General features: G+C 47.5%; 1 protein-coding gene across 4 annotated transcripts in view; it reads right to left on the reverse strand.

Moving 5' to 3' along the window:
• Window positions 1-20,665, reverse strand: part of PCGF2 (polycomb group ring finger 2) — a 44,969-nt gene that overhangs the window by 4,688 nt on the left and 19,616 nt on the right. For 3 of the 4 annotated variants that reach the window (XM_074979107.1, XM_074979105.1, XM_074979108.1), the window contains exons 4-9: window positions 15,477-15,532; window positions 14,927-14,977; window positions 14,426-14,534; window positions 14,008-14,056; window positions 10,626-10,724; window positions 7,813-7,893 (exon numbers count right to left, since the gene is read on the reverse strand). In XM_074979107.1, the coding sequence (XP_074835208.1) occupies window positions 7,813-7,893; window positions 10,626-10,724; window positions 14,008-14,056; window positions 14,426-14,534; window positions 14,927-14,977; window positions 15,477-15,532 (445 nt within the window). The remainder of the gene's footprint in view (window positions 1-7,812; window positions 7,894-10,625; window positions 10,725-14,007; window positions 14,057-14,425; window positions 14,535-14,926; window positions 14,978-15,476; window positions 15,533-20,665) is intronic. The other variant, XM_074979109.1, reaches the window with a different exon arrangement.

A 20,665-nucleotide genomic window follows, 5' to 3' on the forward strand; every position in this document is an offset into this window, starting at 1 on the left:
GTTATAAGAAAAGCATTTTACCAATCACAGGTTCCACTCAAATTTTTCATTAACCTCCCCTATGCACACTCATTGCATGACTATTTTGAACTCCTTTATATGGGAAAAAAAATTGTGACCCACATTTACAAAAAAAAAGCACACACATCCCCAGGGCAATTCCTGCATACATGCCTGCTATCGATTTAATAATCCTACTTAAACCAAATCCATTTCCTTGAATGGTGCTGTGAATATTAAAACTACACATTTCCATGTACTTTATCATTTACGCAGTTTGTTTCCTTTCTTCCCTCTTACACTGCCAAAGTGGAGTGGAATGTCAGTTTAAATTCTCCTTATAATCACTTTCACATTAGGAGTTCTCAAGCAGAGGAACAAAACTGAAGTTCTGGCTGCAAAATGCTTTGGGAGGATTGTGGAGTATGCTTAAAATCTAACCCACATCTGTCTCATGTTTTGTTTTTTTTTAACTCAGGCAGATTATTTTTATTAATCTGTTTAAAATTTTCCCCTTCATGACCTGAAACTCTGTGAAAATGTAATTTTAAAACATTGCTAGCCATCTATAAAGGGCTTTGAGATCTAGGAATTAAAAGCACTAAATATTAAGAAACATTTGTGAATAGGCAAGTTTTAAGTTTCAACAAATGTTTTCAAAATAGCTCAACTGACAAAGTTTTGAAGTGACAATGATATTGGTTAAAAGTTCTTCCAAAGGATTATGGCATTGTCTCTCTAACTAAACATTTAAACTGCTTTGTGATAGGACAGTGTTTTCTTCATAATATACAATCCAGTGAGGCACACAGATAAGTTGCATATTCAAGCTATGAGCAAAGACGGAAGGTAAAGAGAACACACCGGACCAAAACAGGCTGAAAAATTATCTCAATTAAAACCAATTTCAGTACAAATTGAACTTCTCTAGTCTGGCACTCTCTCATTTGGCAACATCCATAATCCAGTGGAATTTTAGTTCAATGGATGACCATTTCGCATGAGTGTGGCCAAGTTTCCCACAGTCCCATAAAGTTCGTTTCCAGCCACCAGTCCTGGCTCTGTGTTCTGGGCCGTTATTTAGCTGTAATTTACCCCAAATGTCTTCTAAGAGCCCAGTCAGCCTTTGGAGTGTTGGTGATGTGCTAGACAATATTGACCTCCTGTGGTCCAGCAAATTCTCTTGTTCAGCAGCGGTCAAATCCCGAGGGTGCCAGATGAGCGAGGTTCAACTGTATTTAGATTTATAGTAGAGGGCAGAATGAGTGAAATATCAAATTAAGGGCACCAATGTGCTTTCCTTGGCTGTAACTGAGGATTTGCCATTTGGTTTCTCAGTGGGAAGTGGATTGAATCTTATGCTCACGGTTCTCCCTTGTCCTATACTTTGTTTCACCTTTTACACCAGAATCGTGGTGTTTAACACCTGCCAGTATGGATGAGAACACAAGGTGCAGGGCAATAATGAAAGGAATCTGACCATCTGTCCCGTTTTTACCAGGACAGTTCCTCATTTAAGCCCTTTCACAGGCATCCTGACTTTTTTAAGAAAATGGGCAAGTTGTCCCATATTTTGCAGGGCTCTTGTTCCCTGGCATCCAGTGCCTCGGGGCAGCCAGCTGTGCTATAGGCAGCTGCGCAGTTCTCTGGAGCCTCATGCCTTGGGGTGGCAGCTACTGCTGCAGGGAAGCTTCTCCATGGGGCAGAGCTACCCTGTTCCCCAGCCCAGCAGCCCCTGCTGCAGGGCAGTTGCCGTATTCCCAGGCCTCTTCTACCAGGAGGCTGCAGAACCCCTATTTTGGTCCCTCCCCTTCCTGCCAGGAGCTCCCTCCTCCACTCCCCCTCATCAGAAGGCTCCAGACCCCTCATCTCCAGTCCTCCATGCCTGGAGGCGGGTGTCCCATATTTGCCTTAGTGCAATACGGTCAGCCTAGTGAAGCAGGCCCCAGTGTATCAGTCCTTTGATATCAGAGTCATTGTCTTATTTTACTTTCACGTGACTTTCCGATGACTATTCCCAGGCACACCTGCAGAATTTTAACTTCTGCGATGTCCTTCCAGGAGCTGAGCCAATTGGCTCCAGCAGCTAGATGTTCAAGAAAGATTAGATGTTAGGCCCAGGAAAAGCTTTTCAGGCTGCCTTCCAGAAATAAGTGAGGAAGGATTCAGGAATTCAACGAGATGCATCTTAAAACCCAGCCCCCTGCAAGTGGCAATGTGGAAATCTGTGAACTGTTGAGCACTGGTCCAGCAGAGCCTTAGATTCACATGCTTACTGACTAATTGATTTCAGGGGGACTCCCTGTTTGCTAAAAGTTAAGCATGCGCTTCAGTCCCCACTTCAGGAAACGTGCACGTTCAACACGTGCTCCTGTTCAGGAAAGCACTTGAACAACCCAATACAATTAAAAGATGGCAGATTCAAAGCTGTTAAAGGAAATAATCTTTTCTGAACAAAACAATGGCATTAATTACCGCACGATGGCTAAAAGCTTAGCAAGATTTGAACAAGGACTTGATGTTTACAAACACCAGCCTCAGTGAAAATAAGAAGGGAGTCACTCTTTCAAAATGATGCTAACATTCAGAAGGATTTAAATAGATAAGGATTTAAGTCAGTCTCTAGCTATTGCAATTAGGGGCAGGGTTCTCTCTATTTTTTTCCATCCATGGGTGGAATAAATTTTGTTTTGTGCACTGAGGCATGTACATATGTGCACCACCAACATAAGCACATGCTGCCACCTATGGGCACTCTGCTAATCAGTTGGTGGTGTTTGAATCTCTCCTGTGTGGCTGCCAAAGTGTTCAGCTTACAGTGAATGCTGATTAGGGGTATCTTGTTCTTCCAAAATATGTCCTGTTAAGTGGTCAGAGACAGCAGAGTGGACTAGATTGGCCAGAGATTTAATCTAGTCTGATGATTCTCTGTTACTGAGCAAAAGATGGTCCAGGGGTTAGTGCACAAGCCTAGGACCTAGGTTCACAACCCTGCTCTGCCACAGACTTCCTGTGTGACCTTGGGCAAGGCATTTACTCTTTTTTCCAGATTTGCAAATGTATGTCGTTGTGTAAGTCTGGACCCTCAAATGGAGATTCAGCAGGATTGAGGCACTTTGGTATCAGTACATCTGTGCCACAGATCTGTAAATGGGGAATAAGAGGACTTCCCTATCAGGACTGCTGAGAATAAATACTTAAGAATGGCCATACTGGGACCAACTAGCCCAGCATCCTGTCTTCCAGCAGTGACCAATGCCAGATGCCCCAGAGGGAGTGAACAGAACAGGGAATCATTGCGTGATCCCTCCCTGTCACTCATTCCCAGCCTCTGACGAACCGAGGCCAAGGCCACCTCCCTGCCCAGCCTGGCTAACAGCCATTGACAGACCTGTCCTCCATGAATTTACGTAGCTTTTTTTAAAAAAGTCTGTCATACTCTTGGCCTTCACAACATCCTTCAGCGAGGAGTTCCACAGATTGACTGTGTGTTTGGTTAGTTTCAAACCTGCTGCCTGTTGATGTCATTTGGTGATCCCCAGTTCTTGTGCTATGGGGAGGAGTAAATAACTCTTCTTTTTTCACTTGCACCACACCTGTCAGGATTTGACAGGCCTTGGTCCTATCCCGCCTTGGTCATCTCTTTTCTAAGCTGTAAAGTCCCTGTCTTATTAAACTCTCCTCATTCAGAAGCCTGGGCTGACATGTTGGGGGTGCATGAGGGCATCACATGCACCCCCCACCCTCCTGGAGCAGCATGGCAAGAGACTGCACCACCTCCACAGGAAGAGGTGGATGAGGGCGGAGCAAGGCCAGGAGGGGAGGGGCTTTGGGGCCACATGGCAAGTCACCCCCCAGAGTGCCCCTCTGAATTGCAGCTTAAGCCCTTTAAAGAATCCAGCTGCAAAAAGGGGCAACCTGCAGCCTCTGGAACATACTTGAAACAAGAACAACAAGAAGTTTTGTGACACCTTATAGACTAACAGATATTTTGGAGCACGAGTTTTCATGGGCAAAGACCCACTTCACTGGCCCTCCCTCTTACTGGGACCCCACTCTTTAAATACCCCTCTGGAGCCACCCCCCACTCATGCATCTGATGAAACGGATCTTTGCCCATGACAGCTTATGCTCCAAAAGATCTGTTAGTCTGTAAGGTGCCACAAGACTTCTTCTTGTTCTCAAAGCTACAGACTAACCCGGCTCCCTCTCTGATACTTGAAACTGTCACTTAGAAGAGTAACGTTAACCCCTGTGCCTCTTTAAAAACAAAGAGCAACCCATGTTTATTTTTGCAGAGCTGCTGTGCCCCTCGCTTCATAACACCCCTCCACCCCCACCCTTCCCTGCTGGAGGAGCGAATCAAGGAAGGACCTTTGGCACACCTGGTTCTAATTAAATGCGCTAGCAGTGAAAGCGCCAACAAGGGAAACATGCTTTCTGATTAATCTCAGCTTTCAAACCCGGCCATTCCCCTCCTTCTGATGCCCTTTCGGAAGTGTCAGCTGCAAACCTTTTCCAGATGGGAGCGGAGGGTAAGACTCGCGAAAGGGTTTCTTCACAATTGCATAGCATCGTATTGCCAAAGCCACGAGGCGGGGGGTCAAGAAATCACCAGGCAGGCCCCCGAAATTGTGAGATTTTTAAAATCTGGATTTTTGTAGGAAAAAGAATAAAATCTGGGTTTTGAGTCTTTCATGGCCACGTTTTCAGGATTTTGTTATCCACAGCCACGAGCTAGAAATTTGGGAGCTGTTCTATGGTCTGACTGATGGCAGGTCAGACTCACAAGGGTCCCTCTGCATAAGAGCATCCAGACTGAGTCAGATATTGGTCCTTCTAGCCCAGGGTCCTGCCATCCAGCAGGAGCCAATGCCAGATGCCCTAGAAGGAACGAACAGAACAGGAACTCACTGAGTGATCCCTCCCTGGTGACCCATTCCCAGATTCTGACAAATGGAGGCCAGGGACACTGTCCCTGCCCATTCTGGCTAACAGCCATGGATACACTGCTCCTCTATTAGCTCATGTTTCTGGAGCCCTGTTATAGCCTTGGCCTTCCCAGCATCTTCCCAACATCCTCTGACAGGGAGTTCCCCAGGGAGACGGCATGGTGTGTTGATCGTGTGTTTGTTTTAAACCTGCTACCCGTCAGTTTCATTGACTCCCCCCAGTTCTTGTGTTAGGAGAGAGGAAATAGCCCTTGTTTATGTACTTCCTCTGCACCAGCCATGATTTTATAGACCTCTGTCCTATCTCCCCCCAAAAGTCTTTCCCAAACTGAAAAACCCCAGTTCTACATCTCTGCTCACAGAGAAGCTGTTTTGTGCCCTTCGTCGTTTTTGTTACCCTTCTCTGAACTTTTTTCCAATTCCCATGTATCTTTTTCGAGATGGGGCAGCCACATCTGCACCCAGTAATCATGATGTGGGCACACAGGCCCACTGACTACGGGCGCGGGGAGGAAGGGGGCAGTTGCACAGGGGCTGTGGTGGTATGAAAGAGGCCTGGCACTCTGGGCACCACCGCTGCTATTCTGGGCCCTTTGAAATATCACAGCAGCGCTGCTCTGCCAATCTGCACGGCTGGGGCGGTGGGAGCCAGCATCATGATCAGAGTGGTGCTAACACCTGACTGCCCTAAACCCCACCCCTTCTGCCCTTTAGACCCCCACCCTTTCCAGGGGCATGAAACCAGATCCCCTCACTCCTCGCCCTGGGCCCTGCTGTGGGCCTACCATGGAGGTGATCTATTTTCTAGCCCTTTCTTAACTCTTCCCAATGTTGTTCACTTTTTTGACCACCGCTGCCGACTGAATGGATGTTTTCAGAGACCTGCCTACAGAGGCTCCAAGATCTCTTCCTTGAGGGGGCACAGCTAACGAAGGCCCCAACATTGTGTAAAATCAGAGCAATCGGCGAGATTCTTAGCACACAACAGCTCCCATTAGCTGGAGTGGTGGGTGCCCCGTGTGCCTGGGAAACTGGGGTGGATGCTGTTTTGGGAAGAATTACCCTCTCCTAGTGACGCCTCCCGCTCAAAGATTGTCTCTCTCTGCTGCTGCAAAACTGCCACCCATCACAAACAGACTCCATTGCAAACGGGCAGAGTCCTGGCCTGAGAGCTAATGGTGATTAGTGGATAGAAACAATTAGAAGTCTTGCAGGAGCATCTAGGGCAGGGGTCTCAAATTCACTGCCCACAGGCCAGCTACTGCCTGAGCAGGCCACAGCCAGGCTCCCATGTGGCTGCTGGACGATGAGTCCCTGCTGCCCTGGAGGAAGGGTGTCTGTTCCCTCCCCTTCAGCCCAGCTCCTGTGCTTGCTCTGCCCTGTCCCCCCCACATTGCACCCTTCCTGCAAGCCCTCTCCCCAAGGGTCATGGCCTCCAGGGTTACCGGGGGGCCTGCCACAAGGCAGTAGTTAGTGTTCCATGTAAGCTGAGCAGTTGGGTGGCGGCTCAGGAGAGAGTCAGGTGCCATCCAGCTGATTAGCAAAGCACCCAGAGTTGCCTGCAACCAGCAGCATGTGTTTCTATTGGTGGTGCACAGCTGCACATGGCTTGGTGCACATAAAATTTATTCTATGCACGGGTGAAAAAAATTAGAGGGAGCACTGGCCGCAGCAGGTGTTACACACATACACATACACACACACACACACACACCGCAAACTGCACTCAAAATGGCCACAAGAGCTACAAGGAAGCAGAGCAACCAGGCTGGCCTAAGAGGTGGTGGCTGGGCAGAGCAGGCTGCTGCATTGCGCTGCTCCCCAGTGACTCCCACCGTGGTGGTGAGTGCAGAGGGGCCTGGCCCTTGCTGCCAGCCCCAGCCAGTCCAGAGCCCCGGAGGCTAATCTGAGTCTGGGGGACGGTCCTGTCCATAGAACGGTTGGGGTGGCTGTTGCAGCCCCCCCCAAAGTGCTGTGCTGGGGGTGGCCACCCCAAACCATTCCATGCACACTCCTCCCACAGACCACAGGGACGTGCCAGCAGTGAAGTGGAGCAAGCAGCCAGAAACCACTCCAGCCTTAGCACACTGCCAGTGGTGGCAGCAGGGCCCCTTCAGGGTTTTTAATTGCCTGGGGGTGGCAGGCAGAGCTGGGACCTACCCACCCCCTCACTCCAGAGCCCTGCCAGAGAGAGGTGTGCACTGGCAGATTGGCACTATGAAGTAAATTGAGTCTGACGGCCCTGATCTAGGGACTTCAGCAGAGCTCAGGGCTCCCCTGTGCTAGGTACTATACAAACAGCGGAAGAAAAACACGGTCCTGAAGACACAGACAAGGCTAGGAGGAACCATCACAACCATTCTGCCCACCATAGGCAACGGACTCTCACCCAGAACCTCTTCCCCGCATCAGTATGCCCAGGAACTCGCCCAGAGGTTCTGAACTGCTCACATCTGATTGCCAATCTGCAGTGAATCCACCCTTTGTACCAGCCCAAACCTGCAAGTGGCCTGCGCCCACACAGCCAAGGACGATGACAACCTCCCAGACTCTCTGCCAATGCTCCCCTGCAGGGGGAAAATTCCTTCCTGACCCCAGTCAAGCTGGACAGCTAGACCGTGAGCATGTTGGGGAGACCCACAAGCCAGGCTCCTGTGAAAGAATTTCCCTGCAGCATCTCAGAGGCCTCCTGCTCTCGTCTTTAGGCTTTGGAAACGGGACACAAAACGGACAAATGGTGGGAAAAGAAACAGAACAGGGAAGGGATCTCCTCAATCCCAGGTGATTACCCTGCTTGATGGGCCACACTGGGTCTCAATAAACAACCATTCCACCGCAGCAGGGGAAGTGTCTGACTCACCCTTCTCCAAGGATAGATATAGGCAATGTCCATGAGCGTGTAATATTCCTTTAAAGGTTCATCTTCGTAGAGAACTTCCACCTAAGAAACACAGACCCAAATGAATCATTCCCACTCCTGACTCCCAAGAATGTCCCTGTTGGCTGACCACTCAGGGGGCGGCCCAGGAGAGATTCAGGTGCTGCTCAGCTGATTAGCAGAGCACCCCCAGCCAGCAGCCTGTTTTTCTCTTTTTGGTGTCCATGACAAAATTTATTCTGCACATGAATGGAAAAAAATTAGAGGGAATCCTGATCCCAAGGAGAAAATAAAAGAGCTTCTGTCCTAGTCCACAGCAGGAGAAAAGGGGTCAGTTCCCATTTAAGCATTTAAGTAAGGGCCTCTTTTCATAGTGCCCAGTCCCATTTCAGACCAGATTTTCCCACCAGCTCAGCACGTGTTGATCTGACTTCTTTTCAAAAATCTGCGGACTTGCTGACTTCGGAACCTAAGTGGATTCTAAACTGCTTTTGAAGGTCTGGTAGTCGGGAGCTGATTAACCCTTGCCTCATGCTTTGCGCAGACACACTCATGCAGAATGAACAGTAACATGCTACCAAACCAGAGTGACTCTATAGTAAGTGAAGTGTACCAGAGCCAGGTCCCCTCCTGGTAGCCATCCACATGCAGAATGAATTTTGTTAAGTGCACCCAGGCATGTGCGAATGTGCACCACCAGCAGAAAGACAAAACCTTGCTGTGGGACCTCTGACTGGCTGCACAAGTGTATGGCTTACAGGGAATGTTGCCTGGGAGGCCCTGGGAATCAGTCAGAATTGTTCTGAAGAAAGCACTCTTAGGTAGCCTGCATCGGTGAAGGATGGCTCCTGGACGGAGTGACAGTTCTAACCCTTCTACTAACTGACTGAATAGCTCTCAGCAAGTTTCAGTTCTATGTGTGCTCGGAATGGGAGAGGATGCTTCTTTAAAAGCCAGCTGCAAGGCTCGATGGGCAAACGTTTGCACAGCAGGGTGAATAAATGGGATTATGACAACCTCCATGCCTTACACAAGTGTGTGTTTTCAGTAAGAAACATAGAGTAAATCTTCTGGGGAAAAACTGCCTTTCTCAGGAGGACTCAGCGCCAGAGCCAGGGCCATCCTGGTGCAGGGCCCGGGCAACCCCCCATGCTGTATATCCCCACCCTGACTCCTGGTGCCTTCCCCAGCCCGGCAGGGGATTACCTGTGGCAGGGAGCAGGTGACAGAGGGCATCCCCCTGCAGCCCTGCCCAGCTATCTCCATTCCCCCTCCCACTCACCAAGCAGCATTCCATCACTCTCTCCCGGCCCGCTCGGCTGTGCTTCTCTGTGGGTGGCTGGGAGTGGAGGTCTTCCAGCTGCCCAAGGACAGGTGCAGCTCAGCAGGCCCAGAAGCAGCAGCGAGCACAGCAACCTGCTGCTCACCCCACCGGGTGAGTATGGGGCAGGGCAGGGGAAATGGCCAAGGGGAGGCAACACCCCACAGTTGCTGCCACCTCTGGCTGCCCCCAGCATCAGCGCCCTGCCACAGGTAGTCCTCCCACCTCCTGTCCATAGGGCAGCTGGAGCAGCCACCCCCACCTCCTCCTATGGATGGGATGGCTCTGCCCAGAGCTGTCTGAGTATCAAGACTGTGTTTGGTTTTATTTTGGGGGTGTGATGGAGGGGGGGGGGTGCATGTGTGAGTCAGGCTGGATGTGAGAGACAAGCAGCAGCTCCCAGGGGCTAAGGATGACCCTGGGGCTACAACTGGCAGGTGACACCTCTGCCTGAACAAAGAGCAGGGAGGAGCCGAGCTGGTTTTTGAATCGGGGGTGGCAGTTAGAGGCTAGGGAAAGAGAGAGCTGGAAGGCAGCCAGCCTGAGAAGGGGGAAGCTACACCCCAGAGGGGCACCCCTCGGGGTCTTCTCCCCAGGACAGGTTGGAAGGACTGTCTCTGGCTGCTGTGCTGTTGCTTCTGTGAGAAACTGGACATCTGTTGCCTAATAAACCTGCTGTTGTACCTGATGAGTGAGAGTCTCTCCTGCCAGCGGACGGGGTGCAGTGCAGGGGGACCCCTGAACCCCATCACAGGGGGACAGCGAGGGGCCTTCCTCCTGCAGCAGAGAGGGCAGCTCCTCAGCTGGGGTAAATCTAGTCCACTGACTTGAAATGGAGTGGTGCAATTTGACGCTTCGGTCTCTTGTGCTAGGGATGGTGGACTGCAATCTCGGGTTGTGTCTTAAGCGGTGTTCCCAGTCAGCTGAACCCAGAGGAGATTCAGGTGCTGCCCAGCCAATTAGCAGAGAGCCCACAGCCACCCACTGCATATATTTCCACTGCACATGCCTCAGTACACAGAACAAAATTTATTCCACAAATGGATGTAAAAAATTAGAGGAAACTTTGGTCTTGAGGTGCTCCTGGAATACCCATCCTACATAATACCTCTGTACTGCAATAGCACCAGAGTCAGAATCCTGTTGTGCTAGGTGCTGCACAAATATAACCAAAAGGTGTCTGGCCCAAAGAGCCATAGCTAAATATCTAACTACACTCCCTCTGCTCTTGAAAAGCGAATGGGGTTTTTGAACGCAGCAAACACCCCAGTATGTATAGACCAGGAAGGGCATCAGAAAGGACTCTGCAAAGCCAGCAGGCCAGAGGGACAATGTGTGAATGCTTATCCACGTTGCATGAATGTAACAAAGACAACCTGCCCCAGGTGCACTGGGCATGCATGCATGGAACCTCAACAAAAGGTCAGTAGATCAGGCAGTGACCTAGGCCCAGCTGCCAGTTGCCACTACTCACTTTGTACTTGCTGGGAACATCCATCTTATTGCGGAGAAATTTCGCCAGATGCATGACAGTCATGGCAGCAGGGCAGCGGAGGAACCTTACGCCATTCTTCTGGGGCCAGACCAGAGGGAGGAGGGAAAGAGAAGGGTGTTACTGAGAGCTAAGCAGCTGGAGCAGAGCGGGAGGGGGTGAAATACATACAGGAGCAGCTGTAAATCTATCATGCACAGAGCACAGCGGCATGAAAGACTCACAGGTCACACGCAAAGGGCCCAGCTGCAATCGATGCTGTTCTGGTTTTGCAATGAAAGGGCGGGGATCAGGGCAGAGCACCTCAGCGAGAAAACAGCAGCAACCGAACAATGCCTTTGATCTACGTGTAACTCGGAGCCTCTCTGACATAAACAACTTGCACCCCATTAAACAGGAACAAAATAAATACCTTGCTAACTAATCAGGTCATTCAACCTCCCCAGGGCAGCACAGTCTTAGCAGAAAAGCCCTTCTTAGATAACTAGATATTTATGGAGAGAGAGTGACACAAACATACTACACACGTGTGATGATTTTCTTGTTACTAGCGTTTCAGAAGAAAGAGGGGCTCACACTGAAACAATGATTAATACTGAGACACTTGGGGGGGGAATCTCTGCTCATTTGCTCTAAGCAGGGAGATTGAGAGCCAGTAAGTCTTGAGTTCTCTCCTTTTCTGGCACACGGCTTACGGTGTGTGGGCAGGGTTCTCTCAGGCCCTGGCCTAACAAAGAATTAGGACTGATTGTCCTCACTTAAAGTCACAGATGAGCTTTATGGGACTGGGGCTTTGGAGCCTAAATTTCCAAAAATGGCCACTGATTTTTGGATTCCTCTATTGAGACTTAGAATCATAGACCTGGAAGGAAACTCAGGAGGTCATCAAGTCCAGCCCCCTGCCCTCAAGGCAGGACCAAGCACCATCTAGACCATCTCTGACAGATGCCTGTCTAACCTGCTCTTACATGTCTCCTGTGATGAAGATTCCACTACCTCCCTAGGAAATTTATTCCAGTGCTTCACCACCCTGACAGCGAGGAATTTTTTCCGAATGTCCAACCTAAACCTCCCTTGCTGCACTTTAAGCCCATTGCTCCTTGTCCTCTTCTCAGAGGCTAAAGAGAAAAAGGCTATCTCCCTCTTTCTTGCAAATACTCTATATGTCCCCTCTCAGTCTTCTTTTTCTTCCCAAACTAAATAACCTAATTTTTTCAGCCATCCCTCACAGCTCATGCTCTCTAGACCTTTAATCATTTTTGTTGCTCTTTGTTGACCTTCTCTAATTTCCCTACATCTTTTCTGAAATGTGGGGCCCAGAACTGGACACAACACTCCAGTTGAGCTCTCATCAGCACAGAATAGAGCAGAAGAATGACGCCTCGTGTCTTGCTCACAACACTCCTGTTAAGACATTCCAGAATCACGTTTGCTTTTTTTTTGCCACACAGTGTCACCCTGTTGATTCATATTTGGCTTATGGTCTGCTCTGACCCTTAGATCCCTTTCTGCAGTGCTGCATCCTACACAGTGTCTTCCCATTTTGTGTGCATGAAACTGAATGTTCGTTCCAAAATGAAATATTTTTCATTTGTCTTCATTGGAAGGGGCCTACCTTTCCGAGGGCGTTTGTAGGGCATCGGAATAACCTGCTGTCCCTTTAAATAGTTTGTGAGTCCTCTAATGGCCCTTACTGTGTTGTGTTTTAGTAGCTGCCAGAACCCAGCCAATGCCTATATAGTTAATCCTTCCATGCAGGCCCCCAGTGGGGGACAGGGTGGGCAAAGGGGGCAGCTGCTCTCAGGCCTGGCATTCCAAAGGGGCTTGGAGCTCTGGCCACCACCACTTGGAGCTCTGGGCTGCGAAAGACAGGGGACAACTGACTGCTCTTGGCTCCGCCCCTTCCACTTTGGCCCCACCCCTTCTGAGGCACGGAGCCACCCTCCCACCTTGCCCCAGGGCCCGCAGCTGTCAGCACCACTCCTTGAATGTTACACAAATACACCGAACACCACTATTTAGCTTAAGAGATGTTAAGGGAACATTACAGTCATTCAGTTTCACCTCCAGCAAAACACAGGCCAGAGAATTTATGTACCCGTGTGGTTCCTTGATGTTGCGTAAATAGCGGCGACACCACGCTAGCATCCCACAGTGTAGATGACATCAACAGAAGCCACAGGGCCTCTGTTCCTCTGCCAGTGAGGTTCAGCTCTCCCAAGTGACATCACTGGGCCTTAGGCATCTGAACACCTTTTGAAGATCATGGCAAAAAGTCCGGGAGAACTGGGCATCTGAACATTGAAACACTCCAAGTCACCAGCCCTCTTTGAAAGGGTCGGCTTTGATTTCTGCCCCTCGGCTTCCCCACTCATACAACGAGACAAACAGCTCCTACTTTCTCTGCAACCTCACCGAGAAATTTTTAATTCATGCCTGTAAAGCCCCTGCAAGATAAGGAGACTAAATAGAATGATTTAGTCCACCCCAAAGACAGCTAGCTCTTAAGCCTTTGAACAGAAGCCAAGCTTACTAAAAGGCCACCTCTGGGAACAGGGTGGATTCAGGTGGGAAATTGGAGGCCGGAGAGGGCCTGAGACAGAATTATTGGGGCAGATGGAACAACAGCCATGGGGTAGGTCTACACAGCAAGGTTATTTCAGAATAACGTCCGCTATTCTGTAATAACTTTGCAAGAATCTTCACAGCAAAGCCTCAAATTCTGTAAACCACAGTCTACGAGGAATAATGCCTGTTCCGAAACCAATCGTTCGGAATAGGCGCTCTACAGAAAGGGAATAGTGGCTATTTCAAAATAAGCTATTCCGGACTAGCTTATTCCGAAATAATGCTGCTGTGCAGACAAAGAACACTGGCTGCAAGTGCCTGTCTTTTATGGGCTTCCCGGGGCTCTACTCTGAAATCGGTTCTATCGTGTGTGGACACACTATTTCGGAACACGTTTTGCATATTTCGGGCTTCCCTGTAGTGTGGTTGCTTTATTCCAGAACAATTTATTTTGGAATAACAACTCCAGAACAAGCTTTTCCGGAATAACTCTGTAGAGCAGACATACCCCTGGGGAGCAACGGCTCGTCCATTGTCATCTCGCCCCACTTGCCCAAAGAGAGGAAGTGCTGCTTCCGCTTGCAAGTTGCAAGATTTTTCCAAACTTCACAGACCCCAGTACAGGTGTGTGGGTTACACAAATGCCAGTGGAGCTGCCGCAGGGCACTTCCTCCCTGGAGACAGAAACGTGTGAGCCCTGCCTTCCACTACCTCCTTCCCAGTGCTATAACACACGAACTGGGACCCTGGTGTTTACCTGCAGGTCTCTTTACGTCATCACCTTTGCAGCACTCACCTTTTCCTTCTCCGTGTCTCCATTTTCAATCATGCCTTTCTTCTCATCTCTAGGGAGGAAGAGACAGAATGAGCATTTTCGTACAAAAACACAAACCCCCAGAAAATATTATTACCCCTGACCAGGGTTCCCTGTAAGCTGAGCGCTCGGGCAGCAGCCCAGGAGAGCTTCAGGTGCTGCCCAGCTGATTAGCAGAGCACCCACAGTCATCCAGGTAAATTTCTACTGGTGGTGCACATCTGCACATGCCTTGGTGCACTTAACAAAATTTATTCTGTCCATGGATAGAAAAAATTACCCACGGAGAAAGGACATTATCCTTGCCAAGGCAGTCATTTAGGTCTCCAGCTATGGGATAGGTCAAAAGGGCAGAACTTTGACTTGGAGCAGAAGGAGTTTAGTAACAACAAAATCTTACCTTATTCCTTCATAAAACTCTATGGATAAGCTGACAATTTCATCATCTGTCAGATTCCCTTTGTCTTGTTCGGAAACTTCCCCACGATCCTCATTAGAGCCGTTGGGAACTACACAGGGAGCAGGGAGAGAGTCGTTAAACCCCTCCCCAAATGTGTTTAGAATCAAGACAGAGAAGGGACGAGACCAGAAAGGAAGAGAGATGAGGCCCCTTTTGTTTGCAACACACAAGCAGTCCTGTAGCCATCCTGGCTGGGAGGATTTGGATTTGATCCTACTTTGAGCAGGGGGCTGGAGTCAATGGCCTCTGGAAGTCTCTTCCAGCCCTAGGATTCTGTGATTCTACAACTCACCCTGAAGACTACCAAATTTACCCATGAAAGCTTATTAACTAATACATGAATTTGTTAGTCGTTAAGGTGCTACAGGACTGGTTGTTTTCTGGGAAGCTACAGACTAACATGGCCACCCCTCTGAGACGGTTTCTGTTGCAGACCCTTACCGTCCGCCATGGGATAAGCTGCATAGAAGTCGCGTCGCCTCTTCATTTCATCTGCAAAAGAAGAGGAATCACAGCCAGGGAAGGATGAGTCAGAAAGAATAAACAGAGAACAAGAATAGAAGATGAAGGTCTGGTCTATGCCATTTTTATTCCCATTTGGGAGTGTGATGTTTTACCAATATAGCAACATAGTATAAGCCTTTGTGTGGCTGCAGTTATACTGGTATAAATGTGTCCTAGACTGGTATAGCTTATTCCCCCAATAGAAATAACTATACCAGCATAAGCACCTTTATACCAGGATAAAAACATCCCACTAAACAGGCTGGACCACTGCAACTAGCCCAGATTTAGAGAAAGAGGCGCGGCTGTGTGTCTGCAAAGGGTGTAAAGATGGCAATTTCACAAGCACCTTAAACCCTGTTCCAAAGATGCAACAGGATCAACCTCAATAGGAGCAGGGTGGGACCCTCCCCCGAGCACCTTTGAAACCCTCCCACAGATGATCGCTGCTGTGCTTGGATTTGATCATTGCCATCTGTCTTTGTACCTTTGAAAAGCCCAGGGACCAGTTTGTACACAATGTCTTGGAGAGTTTTGTCAGACCTGAAAGACACAAATAAGAATTAGTCAGGGTGGGTTCATTAGTCAAACCAAAAGAGAACTCATTCCATTCCCGTGCACAACACCAGCACGTGGCTCCTGCAACATTAATACTTCAAAATAGGATTTACATGTGACTTAATGGTGCACGGACATAGTGCTGACCCTTTGCAAAGGAATGCATTTGGGTGAATTCAACCCCCCCACTGTCCAGACTCTGCTCCAATTCAAATATTGCTGATAAAAGTCTGATTGACTGAGGAAAGTGGACACAGTTGCAGGTGGTGTTTTTTAAAAAATAAAGCCCTATGTTTGCCACCTCCTGTGCTGTTGGGTGTTTAATGTGAAGCCCAAATGCCTGGAATTCTGTGATTATTTCAGACTGTCATTTCCATTTTTAATTGTTTCTAGCCCTTGGGACTCTAGAGAAAAACTGCAAAACAATAAACACCAACTAAATCTAAAATAGCACTTTTTATCCATAAGCCTCACGGTACCATACAGAGGAAGTCAGTATGCTTATTTCCATTTCACATATGGGGAAACTGAGGCAGATGGGGCATACCCAAGGTCACTAGCCAGCCCTAGGGAAGCTAGGACTGTTATTATTTTATTTCATTGCCGTAACACCAATAAATCTGAGACATGAACCAGGAGGACCCCTCTGTGTTAGGTGCTGAACAGACACGGAACAAAGTCTTGGTCCCTGTCCCAAGGAGTTTACATTCTAGAACCCGATTTCCTAAGTCCCAGTCCAGCGCTCTACCCACTAGGCCACATTGTCTCCCACGTATACGTGGAAAGCTTACACAGAAAAGCTACTACAGAGAACTCCAGCTCTAAACATATCAGGACTGTTAAGCTAATTGTGATTCAGGCTAAGATTCTGTCATGTGTAAAAGTCACAGACAAGACACAGGCAACAAGTCACAAGAGTCATAATTTCAAAAAGGGCAACAAGAATGATAGGGGTTTCGAACAACTGTCTTATGAGGAGAGATTAAAAAGACTGGGACTTTTCAGCTTAGAAAAGAGGAGACTAAGAGGGGAGGGATAGGATAAGGGTCTATAAAATCATGCCTTGTTTGGAGAAATAAATAAGGAAAAGTTATTTACTTGCTCCCATAACACGAGAACAAGGAATCACCAAATGGAATTAAGTAGGCAGATGGTTTAAAACAAAGAAAAGAAAATATTTCTTTATGTAATGCATGTTCAACCTGTGGAACTCCTCGCCAGAGGATGTTGTGAAGACCAGGACTTTATCAGGGTTCCAAAAAGAACTGGATAAATTCATGGAGGAGAGCTATCAATGGCTGTTAGCCAGGATGGGGAGGAAGGGTGTCCCTACCCTCTGTTTGTCAGAGGCTGGGAATGGGCAAAAGGGGAGGAATCACTGGATGATTCCCTGTTCTGTTTACAGCCTCTGGGGCGTCTGGCATTGGCTACTGTCAGAAGCCAGGATACTGGGCTAGATAGACCTTTGGTCTGACCCAGTCTGCCTGTTCCAAACCTGAAGTCACAGAGATCCCACAAAATCATTGAATCTGTGATCTCTCTGACAAATCATGGTGTTAGGTGTTTTTGTGGAGCCTGGCTTGTGGTTCTTAAACCCTTAGCAGTGGCAACCCTGAAGAGCCTAATATGCCTCTACCAGCCTTTACAAATCTCTAAGATCAAAATAAATGTTTCCAGAAAGTTTTTTTGTTTTAAAATAGAGATGCCATTTTTTGGTTTAGTGTCCCGCTACAGTATTTGCCACCTAAACATTGCTGCTTTTTAAAGACCAAAAAGACAAAGCAAAACAAAACATGGGAGACATGATAGCTGTTTTCAGGTATCTAAAAGGGTGTCATAAGGAGGAGGGAGAAAACTTGTTCTTTTTGGCCTCTGAGGATAGAACAAGAGGCAATGGACTTAAACTGCAGCAAGGGAGGTTTAGGTTGGACATTAGGAAAAAGTTCCTAACTGCCAGGGTGGTCAAACAGTGAAATAAATTGCAGAGGGAGGTTGTGGAATCTCCATCATTGGAGATATTTAAGAACAGGTTAGATAGATGTCTATCAGGGATGGTTTAGACAGTACTTGGTCCTGCTAGTGGGGCAGGGGGCTGGACTCGATGGCCTCTCGAGGTCCCTTCCAGTCCTAGTATTCTATGATTCTATGAAAACAACAAAACCTTAAGCACTTAAGCAGCAAAAGTTAAAATAAACCATCAGGGCTTCCTCCCCACTCTGACACTCCGAGTGCAGAAAGCAGGGTCCCACAAAAATGTTAAAAATACCTTAACTGTAAAGGTTCTGCTTAAAAAGCTCCCCAGGGTCACAGATTCTCTGACCCTGGGTTTGGTAAACTGCCACCACACAAGTGAGGGTGAAAAAAAAAAACTAACTCAGGAAGACACACTTGGGATGTCTCCCAGTGGGCTATCCCAAGGTCTTAATCCTCCCTCAGGAGAGATTTTAGAAACAAAGAGCTGTAATCAGATTGCTGACCTTTTGGTCTAAGGCATGAATATATATAGACTCTTCCCCAGGATACAGGGATCAAATTGTTGACTTAAGAAAAGGTAATTTATTCACAAAATGAGAGAAAACACTCCAACATTCTGGCTGCAGCACAGAGAATTACTTCCCTTGGATTCAGCTTAGTAGTTACAGAGTACAGGGGAAAGAACCAAATAATTAACCAGAGCACCAGAAAAGTCCACACCAATTTCAAAATAACCATAACCTGATTGCATCTAACTAAATGTTTCCTTTCTGCTTACACATCCATGGCTGGTTATGAGATGGCCAGGGGATTTACTGGATTCATTCCAGCTGCTTAGGAGCAATCATTTCTCTTTGTCTCCCTGCATCAGCCACACAGACAAAGACCTCTCAAACTGCAATTTTTGTCAGTTCAAAAGAGTTTCTCTTCTTCCCATTGGCTTACCTGACCACCCCCTGCTGAGGGCCCTCTGATAAACCTTTACAGTCATTCATTCATGACATAAATCAAAGTGGAAAGTGTGTGACTCTGTATTCTGGTTGCCTGAGGGTAAAATTTTCAAAAGCAATTAAGTGATGTAACAGTAGTACTCGCAAAGGGACAAAGGTGATTAATTGCCATTGATTTCCAACTCCAATGGGAGTTAGGCAAGCAGGTACATTTGTAGTCCCACCCTCTAACGATCATTTGCACAAGTGACTTGAGGCCAGAGTTCTGAAGCCAATTAGATACCTAAAGATTCAAATAAACGCCTAGTGAGGTTGACAGACATATCTAAGCAGGACAGGTGCCAAATTTGCTTAAATTTCAATTGGAGACAGGGATCTAACTCATTTTGGCCCTTTGGTGTGTATCATTAAGTATCTACTTGCACCTGTAAGTTCTGAAACACCTCCAACTCTGGTCCTCACTTGTATAGCTGCTTTGAAAAAATTGACCCTGAGTAAAAGAAAAGAAATATGTCAATGATAAGGAAGTCAGATTTGCAGTTATTCCTATCTGAAGGCCTCTCGGAGAAAGATATAATCATTTGCTAATCTTTAAAATGAAGCCTTTCCCCTTTCCCTTTAATCTGTAATTCCTTGGTGATAAGACCCCGCCCCATTTACTACATGTACACCTAGAATTTGCTTTGTAATCTACAGCAAGTGAATGGAAAAGCAAGTTCTGTCATTTGATTGACTGGTCAGTTATGAGATTGTCATTGTATGAGTTAATAACCATGTCAACCAATAACTCAGTAGGTTCTGTGCCCACCGTGTGTTACAGATGGACACCTCGCCTCGAGATGTCACGTGCATTTGGGATACCATAATCCCATTGCATATTACTGATATCCTGGAACTTGGTGCTGAAAGGTGTCCAGCACCTGGCAGGATTGAACCTAGGGTCGTTAAATCAGCCCTGACAGAAAGTTTTGACCACACAACTGGGTATTTTGCAACTTTCTGAGGGTGGAGGAAGGAGGAACAGAGAAAGGAAAGTTACTAACTATGTCTGATCCAAAACCCAATGAACTCAACAGAGAAGTCATGAAGACTTTGGATCCGGCCCAATAAAACTACAGGTCTAATTCCAAGAACAAATGGAAAAGTGGGAACATCAGGGTCTTGGACCATATCCAGGTTGAACCTCTCTAGTCTGGCATCCTCAGGACCAGACCAGTGCTGGATGAGAGAATTTGCCAGATCATGGGAGGTCCATATTGTTTAGCACATTACCAACACCCCCACTGCTTCCTGGGCTCTTTAGAAGACATTTAGAGGTAAACTACAGCTAAATAACAGCACAAAACCCTGAGAGCCAGGACTGGTGGCTGGAAACAAACTTTATGAGACCCTGGGAAAGTTGGCCACACCTATGATAAGTGGTCTGCCAGCTAACTAAAATCATGCCAGATTACGCATGTTGCAGGGTGTGAGTGTGTCAGACTAGAGAGGTTCAACCTGTATCAAAATTATTTATCTAATACAATAAATAACTTTGCCCTTTGTGCTTTGCTGCCCTTTGTGCAGCAAATCCAGCCCCAGAATGTGAGACAAGATGAGGTCATTTTACAGATGGAGCAGCCAAGGGAGAAAGATGATCACTAAATTTTTGACATTTCCATGGCTAAACATGCTTTAACTGACATTCAGTAACAGTAAAAAATCAGGTTACCCTCATGAGTTCAGCAGGTTTTTTTCCAGACTCTGCTACTGATTTCCTATCCCCTTTTGAGTCCCAAATCTATGCACCAACTACCTGACTCATAAAAACAGAGATAGGAGACTGTGGATCTGATTCTTATTTACAATTTAGGTCTCTTGATGATGCTAACGTGGTGCAAAGGGGCTTGACCAGACAAAGATATGAAAATGTGGTGGTAGCAGGTGGAAGGGACTGCATATGATTCAGGAACTTAATAGCTACTGCAATGCAAATTATAAAGTAAGGTTTGGGTGATATCCCAGGGCTTGCAACACCCATGCAATTCTTGCCTGCTGCTTTGTGTCTGTCTGTCTTTATGTTGGCAGCATGCATCCCTGTCTGGGTCTGGGCACGCACTCAGAAATATTGAACAGAAAGGTCTGTGGGAGTTAGAGTGTAAATATTTCACCGGGAGCCAAAAAAAAAAAACAAAAACAAAAACCAAGTGTTACT

Source organism: Carettochelys insculpta, chromosome 28, assembly GCF_033958435.1.
Source record: "Carettochelys insculpta isolate YL-2023 chromosome 28, ASM3395843v1, whole genome shotgun sequence".
Lineage (NCBI taxonomy): Eukaryota > Metazoa > Chordata > Testudines > Carettochelyidae > Carettochelys > Carettochelys insculpta.